This window comes from Molossus molossus, unplaced genomic scaffold (genome assembly GCF_014108415.1).
Source record: "Molossus molossus isolate mMolMol1 unplaced genomic scaffold, mMolMol1.p scaffold_m16_p_3, whole genome shotgun sequence".
NCBI lineage: Eukaryota > Metazoa > Chordata > Mammalia > Chiroptera > Molossidae > Molossus > Molossus molossus.
In genome coordinates this window covers 32,079,170-32,093,151 of record NW_023425366.1, presented here as the reverse complement: position 1 = coordinate 32,093,151, position 13,982 = coordinate 32,079,170, and the positions used below count along the sequence as shown (strand labels likewise).

Genomic DNA, 13,982 nt, shown 5'->3' with positions numbered 1-13,982 from the left:
TCACCTCCTTAAGTTTCCACTCGATGGTTCCCTTGCATAAGTCACAATTCAGCCAGAAGAACAGAAACCATCTTAGGTTGCTTAAATAGAGAAAATTTAACAGAGGGGATAGGGGATTGGTTGAAAAGTTACTGCAAGAACGTGTACAGCAAAAGAATGAAGGACGGGGACTGGGAGAGCCAAAAGGAAGAACACATGCACACACAGACCAGCAGCTGCCAACGAGCTGGGCTGGAGCCCCTGCCCGTGCCTGTGCCGAGCTCTTCTCCAGCACCTGTGATGCCAGTGGGAATTGCCAACGAGCCTGCCGGCTGCCGTCTCTGCTCAGCCATGCGGTGAAGGCGTAAACGTGACCATCTCTCTTCCTCCCGCCTGCTCTGCAACTGCTGCTGCCTCCTTCCCACGTCTGAACAGGAACCCAGCTGGTGCAGGGGCCTGAGGAATCTTTCTGACTTGCTGAACAGTTGTACAGAGGATAAAAAGGGGTGAGTGTGGGGCTGAGAGGCAACAGGTAAATGTCTGTCACGCCAGGTTACCTTGACGAAAGCTGGAAGACCCTCTGCCGTGTAGCCCTGCTTTGTAGTTTTCCTCGGTCCTTATCACGATATAACCTACCCTCTTTATGTCACCTTATTATGGTCTGTCTCCCCGAATAGAATGTAAACTCAGAGCAGGCCAAGATTTCTAGCTGTTTTGCTTAGTGGGATGACCCCACTGATGGAATCCATTTCCGGCACATAACATGCACTCAGTAACATTGAATTAATTATTAATGAGCTTGACCTCTGCCTTTATCTTCAAACAAAGCTAAAACACTGTGTGCTGAGGCCCAGGAATACAGGCACAAAACTCATAAACAAAAACGAGAAGGACACATATTCATTTCCTACTGAGAGCGACGAGGAGCACTCTGTCCGCCACACCTGGCATCAGGATGTGGCCTCGCTGATTTCACTTACTAGGGTGTGTCGTCTACCTCACAAGTGCCCAGGGTGCTTCCAAGCTGGGAATGATCAAACTGCTTTACTGCAGGCTGTCAGACCGTGGACTGAAGGAATTGTCCATTTTGGCAGTTAGCACACAAGGTCACTGAGCTCTTGATGAAAGAGAATGCTTCCTCTCTCATGCAAGTCATGTGACCAGCTCCCTGCAGTCCACCCAGAGCCTCATGTGGGAAATGGGGGGGCAAAAAGAACTCCAACATAACTCCTCCAAGGCCAGGGTTGCCCTCTGGCCCCTCTTCATTCAATAATAAAAAAAACCTTCCAGCAAATTAAAAGTTAATGTGTTCATTAAATTAGACAAACTAAATTAGATTGAAAAACCTCACTGGGGTCTTTTCTTTGAGGAAAATACCAGCAATGCTGTTTGGTGGAGCTGGCTGATGTTTGCCTCTCAAATGTAGCCACCGTCGCTTACCTTGCCCTCAAACTGGAAGATAAGAGGTCATATGTCCGAGAAAAATGCTGCCTAATTAAAACCTTGTACACCTACATTTAATCTTCAACTCTTCCTTCATATATAAAATAAGGACAAGATTTTTATCTATCTTCAGTGTGAGAAACAGAGGAATTGCCCATTTAATGCTTAGAAAGACCATGATGTGCTTAAAGATAAATAAAACACAATAACATACCATTGGAGGCCAAATGAAATGAATGTTTTAAATCAGAATCCTGACACTAACTTTATAAAATCTTATTCCCAGTTTTAATGCAATTACATTGAACTACTTCACTCATAAAATATTCCATTTGCAGTCTTAAGATAATAAAAACTATTTTCTCACCAAGACAAATCAATCAAAAATGAACATTTTATCCTAAGATAAAATATAGATGGTCACTTATGAATTATTTCACTAGTGGTCCTAGAACACAAAAGTAATACAAAAGTTATTGATAATTCTCAAAACTCAATAAATCACTTTCAGAATCTAATCATTATTTATAAAAAGCATAGACCATCTCAGGTCTCGTCAGTCAAAAGATCAATAACATCATCAAAGTATAACGTGGATACTGGAATCAGTTTAGTCAATGAATAACACATATAGGTGTTAGAAGAAAATTCGGTCTAAAACCACTAACACCTCTATGCATTTATGAATAATTATTATATACCTACATTACAGAATTTAAAAGTGGTATCTTTATTAATATTCCTTTTTTTTATTCAGAAAGCAAACTAGCAACAGACTTTAAAATAAAAAATGTATTCCCAAATGCCGTTTGCAATGTAAGAAGCTGGCAATGTGCTGTGCCTTAGTCGTTTCTTTTGCAAACTGGTTCAAATATTTTGCCAAGTGATTCTGACATTCCATTTTAGGGAACATTCAATCATATGCATAGCAAAAGTCAAAATATTTATGGAACAATGGACTTTTTAAGGATCCAAACCACTTGTCTTCCCGAAGTAAACTCAGGAGAATAACTCATCTCCTGTTATGAACCCAAAGAGAATCTCACTTGGTTTATGTAAATTTTAGTTTTTACAGAGAAAACGTTGAGTTCAAGGCAGTGTTCAACTATTAGTGGTGACTTGCTGTACTTTATACATATTCCTGTGAAAATATTAAAATTAAATATTAAAATCAATTTCATGCCACCTATTTTTCATTAAAATAAGTTTCTGATTCTTCCTTGGAGAAAGTGGGCCACTGCTATGCACTCAAGTACGCATGTGATTTACAAACATACAATGGCAGCCCTGAGAACAGGTGAACGGCGAGAAACACTAGAAAGCATTGTAATCAAGGCTTATGTACTCGAAGACTCTGAGCTCATACAGGGACTTTAAAAACTATCTACTCAGCTTTGTGATGATGAGGGTCCTAGAAACTAGAGAAGAGGTGATGATGAGGGTCCCAGAAACTAGAGAAGAGGTGATGATGAGGGTCCCAGAAACTAGAGAAGAGGTGATGTTGAGGGTCCCAGAAACTAGAGAAGAGGTGATGATGAGGGTCCTAGAAACCAGAGAAGAGGAGACATCCAGCCAGAGCCAGGTCACTACATGACATCTGGGGCATGAGACACCAGACAGCCAAAACGCGAGAGAAAATGCAATGCCGTGGGATGTGCAAAGATCCATGGAATATTCATGGGGCCACAGGACAAACATGAGCCATGGCAAAAAAAAAAAAGGTTTCTTGGGGCTCCTTCCACCCTTGTTTTCTAAAAGGCTAGTGCACCGTGCCTTCAAGGGTGACTGAGGCTGTCCACGTCACGCCTTCCCCAGCTCAGAGGAGCAGGCCAAGCATGCAGGTGCTGCAGGGACTGTGAGGAAGCCAAGGGAAGAACAGGCAGAGGCAGGACAAAGGGCAAGCTGACAGCACAAAAGGAAATGTGGACGCGGCCACCTTACAAACTGGTAGAACACAGCCTCCCAGAGGTGGGAAAGGCAGAGGTCCCAGGAAGTGAAACGAAGAAGACTCAACAGAGTTACAAAACAGGTCGTATATTTTTATTGTCAGTGTTTAACACATGAATGCCTTTACCACAGACATGAATACAATGAAATATAATTATATGATTCAAAAGAAAAATATGGGATCCATGAAAAATAATCATTCCTCCTGTGCTCTCAGACTCAAACCCAAGTTTAAGATCCTATGTTGGGCCCTTGCAGTCATGATTCTTTCAATCACCTTTGACTCCGTGTGGGGATAAAGGCAGCTATTTATACTCAAGGGACGAATGCCACGCGCCAGTCCTGCCCCCGTGATGGCCCAAGCTAGAATATCAGTTTTGATTCCTTCAGATGCCCTTCCTAAGATCTGGGGCCAATCATTGCGAATCCTTTATCAAGTGTCCATATAGCTTCTCGGAAATAAGTTCCAAAACAATTCTCCCTACATAGGCCAATCGATGATCCCTCCGAAGGAAGACACGCAACAGGAACACCAAGGAATCAGGAATAATGATCTCAGGGACCTGAGACTGGAGTGAAGAGTGCCCTGTCTGATTCTGCAGGCAAGAGTGATTTCAGACGTCAGTACTAAGTGCCGTCAGCTAGGACACTGAAGAAAGGTCTCCAAATCAGTCACAATATTGAAGCGCCAAGGCCAAGAAAGCCTGTGTGTGACATGACTCGCCCACTAGTGGTCCTCCTCTGTGCTTCACGTAAAATTGTTCCCCATAAAGCAATTCCTATCACTGGAGCACGCTCTTGAAATAGGTGGGTTAAACTTTAATCAATAAACAAACAAAAGCAGAATATGGCACTATCGCCTTAGTGAACATTAAACATTTAAAACTCATTTCAGAGATGGTTATGAGACTCAGTAAGCATGCTGAGAAACATGCTGTCTGGAAGGGTCACTATTTTTCTCCCCTCTTTATTAGAACAGACATTTAAGCAAACGACAAGGACATAAGTGTGAACGGTGCGTCTGTAATGGGTCAGGGTGTTTTAGCAGCCCCTGCACAATCAGGGAGAAATATGCCAGAACATGCAGCCAGGGAGCAAGCTTGCAAGCACAGCAAGCTGTTCCAGCATGTTGAGCAATGAGCTCCGCCAGACAAGAGAAGCCCGCAGAGACTAGGGAAAAATAGTCCTGCCAGCATCTTCTGCCTGTCCAGGTAAATCGAATCAAGGCTTTAATAAAGGAAGGGGTTGGGGGAGATGAAGAGGATAAAGGGGGTCAAATACACAGTGACAAAAGGAGACTAGACTCTGGATGGTGAGCTCATAACTCAGCGTACAGATGTGTTATAGAGTTGTACACCCAAAATGCATGCAGTATTATTAACCAACATTACCCCCCAAAATTTAATTAAATTTAAAAATTCTTTTAAATAAATAAAAAAATTTAAGAATACTTCAATCAGACGTGCTTCGCTGTATAAGATGTTACTACAGTGTCTGGTTCACTTTACTAACAGCCTCTAGTGCAGAGTGCCTTCAGTGTTATCACACTGCATCGTGAAATTATAAATGTACATGGAAATCAAAATGCCATAAGTCAAGACTATCCAGTCCTTCTTTTATTTCTCCCTTACGTGTTTCATCTAGCTTTCTCTCCTGTAGAGTCCCATGTTACAGAAAAGTGGTCATGTAGGTTATCAGTGGCCACCTGCTCAGCGGTGACAGGAGCCATTTCAAGGATGGACTGGGCTGCTAGCAAATCTTTGTGTGTTTTTAGTCAAGTCTTATCTCTTCTTTGGAAAAGCACTTCCTTTCTAAAACCCCCATATTCTTGGCCCTGGCCCAGCCTACTCCTTCTCAGCTGACATGGAGGTCCTCAGGAACTCCCTCCCCTTCCAGCTACCCCCACTCACCTCATCAACTTTCCTGCATCCTGGGTGCCCTGGCCACTCTCCCTCCAGCTTCACTGAGGTGGAATCCCCTTCCTGTAAGCTAATACCCTGCCTATGCCCAGGACCCTACCCCCTCCTACAGCCTGAGACTTTTCCTGATCAATTATCTCCTCCTCTCTCTTCAGCCTCTTGCATCACCTGGCTTCTTCCCATCACCATTTAAGGATGGCTAAGTAATTCTCTCCTAATAGCCAAGCCCCGTTCTCATGTCCCTGCTGACTGAGACAATAACCTCTCCTTTTATATCTATGTCTTCATCACACATTTATCCCTCCACTCATCACCATCTAGTTTCTCCTCCCGCACTGACGTCAACCTACTCTGATAAATTCTCTTTGTTATGGGTTGAACTGTGTCCTCCCAAAAGAGATACTGAAATCCTAACCTGGACAGCTGTGAACATAATGTTATGTACAAATAGGACCTCTGCAGAGGCAATTAGTTAAGATGAAAACACGCTGGGTTAGGGTCAGCCCTAAATGCAGTACGACTGGTGTCATCACAAGAAGAGAGGACAAAAAGATGCAGACACACAGAGAGAAGACCATGTGACTACAGACTCAGAGTCTACATGCCAAGGAAGGTCAATGATTGCTAACACCACCAGAAGTTACAAAGAGGAAACCAGGGTTTCTTCCCTGGAGCCTTCAAAGAGAACATGACCCTGCCAGCACCTGATTCTGGACGTCTAGCCTTCAGAACCGTAAAAGAAGATATCTCTGTTGTTTGAAGCCACCCAGTCTGGTATTTTGGTTCAGCACGTCTAGGAAACTAATACACCACTGCTTGCAGAATTTCCAGGAGATGACCCTCTGTCCCAGTTTTCTCAGAACATGGGACTTTCAGTGCTAAAACAGAAAATTCCCAGGCACACCAGGTGAGTTTGTCACTGTACCTTCGGACCCACATCCTCCTTAAGCTCTCTGTATCACTGAATACACCTCCCTCTCGAAAACTCCTCCGTTCTTGGTTCCCATGATGCCTTGTTCTCAACCAGATAAGTTCATCTGATGGCAGAGAAACTCAGTGTTCAGCAACTAAAATTGTCACATCCCTCAACTATGCTTCCCCTTCTTTCTTCCGTATGGAATAAACAGCCAATAACTTGGAGATCATACTCGGTGCCTCCTTCTACCTCCTATATCCATTAAATCATCAACAAAAACCCCTTCAGATTCCTAGAATCCATCTGCTTCTTCCCATGTCTGCTGGCAACTCCTCAGGCTAGCTCCGCACGACTGCTCCCTCCGGTCAGAGCAGCACCTCAGAATGCGCTGCCCACTGTCCTCCAAGCGAGATGCCTTTCAACACCTTGCACTGTGAAACCACATTAACCACTTCAGCCTCATCTCCCTCTACGTTGTCTCTGAAACTCTGAAACTTAGACTAAGATTTCATGACTCACTATACATGACACTATGCTCCCCTCCCTGACTTCAGGACCAGTACATTTGGTCTCTCCCTGGGACACCTCCCGCTTCGTGAGAGTCAGACACCTTCTCATCATCACCTGGGACTCAGCTCTGGCAATGCCTAATCCTTACTGGCACTCCTTCAGCAGGGCTGTCTGGTTCAAATGCCCCTCTCCGAGGTTCCCACAGCCGCCAGCTATGACACCCATTAGGACCCTTAATGAAATGTACTGCAATGGTCATTGAGGTTTATATTCCCAGAGATATTCTAAAATCTTAACAGAGACTGTGTTTTTTGCCTCTATCTCCTCAATATTTACCACAGACCCTGGTTCACAATAGGCACCAATTAAATGTTTGTTGTACATTCACTCCTAATTAAAACCATGCAAATTAAAATAAGCTGAGATGCCATTTATGAACTGTGAGATTAATCCAAATCCCAAAAGCTTAACAATATACTCTGCTGGAAAGACTGGTTGTAAACAGATCCTCATATCCAGAACAATGAGAATACAAAATGGCACAATCTTCATGAACAGAAATTGAGAATCATCTAGCAAACCACATAGGCATTTACCTTTTGACCCAGCAATCCCAATTTTAGTAATGTCTCTCAATGGTACTCTTGCAAAAATATTAAAAGTTGTTTGTAGGAGGTGCTACTCATTGTAACGGTATCTGTGACCACAAATGACAGAAAATAACTGAACTATGTGGGAGCTATGAGGCTATAAAAAGAAATGACATAAATCTATACTACTCGGGAGTGGCCTCCAGGATATATTGTTATGCTAAAAAAAAGTTACATAAAGGAAAGTTTGTAAGTATGCAACCTTTTATCTAAAAAAACGAGTGTAAGAATGTCTGTGTGTGTGTGTATACATGTGTGTTTGCATTTTAAAAGAAGCATGGATTGTAAACTATAAGTAAAAAGTTGGCCAAAAGCAGAGAGAGTAAACGGTTATGAGGGAGGAAAGCTAGTTTCCTTAACGTCCTTGTTTCATGAATTTGACTTTGAAGCAGTATGTAATAATGCAATAAATTTTTTTTTAAATCTCTAAAAATTAAAAATGAAATTTAACAAAACTCACTGGGTTTTGAGTTGTGTAATCATACAAGAGGAAATTATTTGAAGTTATTTCAAGGCAGTAATTCTACTTTAATTTTCCAATGAAATTTATACCCTGACACCTGGGTGGGCAGGGGGGCAGAAAATCATCACACGGGGTTTCCAGTAGTCAAAAGTGACTTGAATTGCATGAAACTGTCATTCTGAAACAACTAAGTGTCTATCTCAGGAAAAGGCAAAGGAATAGTTACATGGCCTGCACAGACTCAGGATTTTGTGCATAGGAGAGAAAGATGCAGACACGAGATGGAAAGGTTCAGAAAATCTGACCGTCCTGGATCTGAGCTGGAACTATCTAGAACATATGGAGCATTTTTTTAAATATTTGCCTCAGCTTAAAACACATAACTGAGAACCTCCACATAAAATCAGCCAAAAATTGCTGGTTGTCAGATCTATGGAAAGAAATGCCTAAGACAAACCAGGAACATTGTGTGGTCACAGAGACTGAGCAAGCCATCAGAGGCAACATGGGTTGTGTCCAAAGAAATCAGGAGCCAAATTCAAGAGGTTCCCTGAGGCTGGAAATGTGAAGATTTCACCATCTATAAGAACAGAAGCTGTAATTGCTTAAAATATATCAAACATTGAAGTCCACATATTAGTAATAATTCTAACAATCAGCACTGGACGGTGTGACTCAGTTGGTTGGAGCGTCCAAAGGGTCGGGGGTTCGATTCCCAATCAGGGCACATACTCAAGTTGCGGGTTCAATCTGTGTTCAGAGCATATACAGGAGGCAACTGATTCATGTTTCTCTCTCTTTCTCCCTCTCCCTCTCCGTTACTCTCTAAAATCAATTAAAAAACATATCCTGGGGTGAGGATTAAAATAAGAATCTAAATAAGAAAAATAATGCTAGAAAACAAACTAGTCTTTTAGAAAACAGATTCAGCTGTTCTATGTAAGCTGTACCTTCAGGATAGTCAAATAAGATGGTGAAGAAAAGTTATTTTATATGGAAATACTCTTGCCACTAAATGAAGAAAAAATAAAATGAGGAAACCCCAGGTTTGCACCCATGAATGAACCGGTAAATGCAGGCAGTGATCATCAGCGACTGCCAAGCTCACACCTAGTTGTTATCTGCCTCGATAGAAGTACACAGCATCGTCCATGACAGAACGGAGACACAAAGATTTGAACTTGAGCCTAAGCAGCCTCTTGGTATTACTGCATATTTACAGACATATTCAGGACATTCGAACAACACCAATGGGATGGGCTTGGCAAAACCCAGACAATGGGAAATTCTATGCTACAAAGAGATTACATTTTTTTAAATAATTAATTTGCAAGGGAGCAACTACAACAACAGCAGCAACAGCAACAACAACAACAACAACAACAACAAAAAAAACAGAAAAAGATTAAAAGGACTCAAGAGATACACAACCAATTGCAATGTAAAAACTCCATCTAGATCTTGATTCTATCCAACTATTAAAAAAAGGCAAAAGCATCCACGAGACCATCAGGGATCTCACAACACCTTCCAAATATCTGGCAGTATTATGGAATAATTTCTGGATTCTTTTTTGTTCTGTTTGATATGATATTTTATAATCTCATATCAACATGATATGATACTTGATATGATCATCATAAACTGATATATTATAGCTAAATTATATGATTGCTTAAATTTGCTTAAAAATAATTTGGCAGGTGTGGACCAGGAGTGGGGATTTAAAAGAAGAAAGGTGGGCCATGAACTAATAAATGCAAGGTTTGGGTGTTCCGTAGACTATTTTTTCTATGTTTGTATATAATTGAAATTTTTCATAATACAAAGTTTAAAAAGTAACAAAACAGTCTGGCCAGTGTGGCTCAGTGGTTAAGTCTTGACCCATGCACCAAGAGGTCACCAGTTTGATTTCCAGTCAGGAAACATGCCCACATTGTGGGCCAAATCCCCAGTGGGGGTATGTACAAGGCAGCCAATCAATGTTCTCTCTCATAGATGTTTCTATCTCTCTCTCCTTGTCCCTTTCTCTCGCTTTAAAATCAATAAAGAAAAAATTTTTTTTTAATTTTAACAAAACAAAACTATTGGATGGATTATTAAAACACGATAACTGAATAATTATGATTAGCTTGATAATATAACTGTGAGTTTGCTGAGGACAGCAATAAACACATTTTTCTTTCTGAATATTGAGTGTCCAAGGTGAAAAGAACCCTAAATAAATTTTGATTAATGAAAGAATGAGTGGATGTACATACTAATTAATTACTCCTATGGATTCATGGAGGTACCAGAGACATTAAACCAATTGTCTGCCATGCAATGCCAGAGACAAAAATCACACATTTTGTGGTAAGACTAAGGCGTTGTTGGAAAATGCTGAACTAAAGAATTTTTTGTTTGTTTTCCTTGATTTTTGTGTTATTTCTGTGGGTCGTATTGTTAATCCCCTGGTTCACATGCCTAGGAAGCTTCTAGCACCTGTTAAATAAAGGTGGTCTCAACTCTGGGACTTCTTATCTGTGATAACTCTGGTCTTGGAGTCTTCTTGAGACAGTGATCTGCTTCTGTACGTGAAATTCTCTCGATGAAGGATTTTGCATTTTTGCTCGTATTTTAAACAAGGTCTCAAGCAAGAGTCGCAGAGCAAAAGGGCAACAAGCACAGCTCTCCTTTGTCACTGAGAACTGAAGGTGCATTTATGTGGGGCCTTGGCACTCAGAGCACGACTGTCCCTTACCTTTATAGGAAATGACCGGGTGCTCCGCTCTCTGGCACTGAGAAGCGTCTGTTTCGGGCTGGGCGAGTCTCCACCACCCCAGGCTGGAGAACAGCCACGCGATGACACAGGTTCCCTTCATGGTGGGCAGGGGGGCTGTGACTCTGGCACTTGTCTTCTAACCAGAAGCTTGTCCTCCCGTCATGTGGGCAAAGTGCCTAGAACACAGAGGAAAACAGCCGGATGATAGAGAGTTCAGGTGTTTTGGTCTTTTGGTCATTCCGTCACTACTTTTTTTTAAAAAAAGAGTTTCGAGGGCTCAGACAAGCAGACGTTCTAGCGTATATGTCAGATGTGTGTCTCAATAAGACCTCTTTTTATCACAATAATTTTATGAGATACTCATTTCTTATGTAAAAAAAGAAATGTTAACTTTATGCTCTACCAAAACATCATAGTCACTCCTAAAGAAGGCAGTTTAAGGTCTGTGATCATCCATTGATTTTCCCTTGGAACACTGTCCTCATCCCTCATGCAAACAGATCTATCTGTGGAAACTCTAAGGACCCTGCCCTTCCTTTTCAATATTCAAAAGACCCTATTTAATAAGGCCATAACCACTGTCATTTACTAATAAGTTGATGAATAATATGCTACCCAACTCTTATAAATTGCCCATATTTGGTGAATTTGTCCTTTGAAATTTATAGAGGACCTGTCTGCAAAGTTTCTGATTAGAGACCAAGTATAAATCCAATGAAATCTATATTGAGTACCTACTGGGTGAGATGAAATTACTATGCTGGGAGTGCTGATACTTGAAAGATTGTGAATAATTTAGAAGATGAATAAACTTTAAAATAAGATAGGCTTGTAAAAATAACTATAATGCAAGTTGTTAGAAAACCATAAAAAGAAGTGAGGAGGGGGGTAGTAGAGAGTCCTGCTGCTACTGGGACAGACCGAGGGTGTGTCCCCACAGGGGCTCGCGTTTGAGTTCAACACTGGAGGATAAAGAAGATTTCAACAGATGGAGGTTACTGGAAGTACACTCCATGCCAAGGGAAGAGGATGAAATGATGCCCTGGAGAGGCAAGAGGAAGGAGTAGGCAACATGTTTTGGGAACAGTTTACTATACTTGACCCAAACACCAGGAGATATAAAAGGAGATACAGTGAGTGGGAAGCAGCTTACAGAGTAGGTTGGGTTAAAATTTGGAGCAAACTGTACTAAGGTCTCTATATTTAGGCAACAAGCTCCCATAGTATATTAATATTACAGTAGATAAAATATTAATAAATTATTCTTCCAACAGTGCACATAGGAAATTGGGCAGAAAGGAGCACAGAGGTGCGGAAGTTTATCTGGAGTCTGCAATGGTTCAGAAGAGAAACAAAGGAAGCGGTGATGTCGAATAGTGTCAATGTGAATAAAAATGCAGGTAACCATTCCAGTTGAGGGGTTAGAGGAAGTATGGCAAATTAAAGAGGGCTGCAGAGTCTTTGAAATTCCTCTCACTGAGGTTGGTCTGTGACCCTGCTCTTGAACCTGGGTTTGCTCTGTGACAGAGTGACTCAGTCAAATGCCACAGAAGTGATGGTGTTGTTTCCAAGCCCAGCCCCTAAGCCACTGGCCGTCTCCACATGTCTCTTAGTACATGTTCTCTGGGCACTGAGACCCCAGAGAAGAAGTCCAGCTACCCTGGGACTGCCATGCTAGAGAGACCACATAGAGTAGCTCTAGTGACATTTCCCACAGAGCCCAGCCTCCCAAGCACCTGCCAAGGCACCGGAGAGGTGAGTCAATGGGAAGCCACTGAATGACTCCAGTAAGGATGAGAGCAAAGGAATCGCCCAGGTGAGCCCATACAAATTCCTAACCCCCACAGTGTGAAACAAAATAAAATGATTGTTGTTCTAATCTGTAAAATTTGGGGGAAGAGAAGGCAGAGAGGCACGGATGGACTCAAGACAGAGAAGATAGGAGACTGTGAAGATGGTAATGCCATTTTACTCAGTATGATAATCAACAGAAGAATTTTGTTTGGGTAAGAATATGATCATTTCGTCTTGTGCCTGCTGGTTTTCAGATGCTAAGATAATGCTTAAGGAAAAGCCACAGACTGTTGAAAATCCAGGCTGGGTGCTCAGAAAAGAGAAGTCAAAGACTACGTACAGTGTTTAGAAGGGTTAAAATCATGGGTGTGGTTACAGTCACCAGGGAATGGCAGGAGGTGGAAAAAGGAGGAGCTCAAGGAAACTGTATGTTTGTTTGGAAGCTGCAGTTTAAAAGGTCACCACACAAAGATGAGAAGGAAATCAAAGACAGCTCGCCAAGCGAAAATGGAGACCGAGTTAGGTTGATATATGAAAATAACACTTTTTAAAAAAAAAGGCCTGGTTAGCTACATCCCAATGAGAGTAACAACTTTAGTGAACAGCCAATGATCAATTTCGGGGGACAGTTTCAGCAAAACAAGAGACAGAACCCCTCCAGCAAGATCCCAGAAAGGAGAGCAAGAGGGCAGAACATGGATGGCTGTCTTGAATGCCAGGTAATCAAAGATATTCAGGGAAATCAGAGAAGCACTAAATGGTGTAAAGAGATCATTAAACATGGGAAAGAGACTGTAGATTTAAGAGGGAGAGGAGGTATCAGATAGAAGATCCAGGAAAAACAAAGGCGGGAAGCTATTGAGTCCTAGTAAAGAGCGTGGTGAGGAAAGACAGGAAGAAGCCTCGTCTTCTAAAGGAGCACGCCCATGAATATATGGTGAGATTTCACAAAGCAGAAATATAAATGTTAGGGTGCGTCAGATTTCTCAGTCTCCGTATTTTGAGTCCCATGGACTCAGTGCTCCCACTGATGAAAATGTTCACGCCGAGCAGGAGACAGTGTAGGGACCGCAAGTCATGACTAGGCCAGAGGACGGCTTCTGCAGGAGCGAGCGAACCTAACCACGAAGGTGCAGGAAGGAACGCAGAGGAAAACTGAGAGTCGGGGCATCTGTCCTACGGGTCCCTAATCCCTGCCCAGGCACAGTGCAGCACATTGGACAATGAAGGCACAGGTGGTTTTTTGTTTTTTCTCCCCTGGATTATAGAATAATTAATAAAAGAATGATTAATTTCACTCTTTAAAAAAGTATCATAGTCTGCAAAACTGGGCAATGCTCAAGAACTCTAGTGCAGAGATAAACACATGAAGTAGCCCATCTTTTGTATCCTTATGACCTGGAACTTAACACAGGAAAGCTCATTGGATGCCACATCTTACCCTAGAATAACACTTGTTAGAGGAATTCCAGATGGAATTTAGTGCTGTTCAGAGCAAGGGCATTTGGAGCACCCTCACCAGTCCCAAGAGGTGGACTATCACTGCCCCACGTGAGAACAAATCAGCAGTGATAAAAAATAACGCAGGAAGGATAAT

The 13,982-nt window shown here is 42.0% G+C and overlaps 1 protein-coding gene across 1 annotated transcript in view; it reads right to left on the bottom strand.

Annotated features, from left to right (window-relative positions):
• SEMA5A (semaphorin 5A) overlaps positions 1-13,982 on the bottom strand; it is a 428,940-nt gene that overhangs the window by 266,048 nt on the left and 148,910 nt on the right. The window contains exon 3 of the mRNA XM_036280207.1: positions 10,571-10,767. Within this exon, the coding sequence (XP_036136100.1) occupies positions 10,571-10,691 (121 nt within the window). The 5' untranslated portion in view covers positions 10,692-10,767. The remainder of the gene's footprint in view (positions 1-10,570; positions 10,768-13,982) is intronic.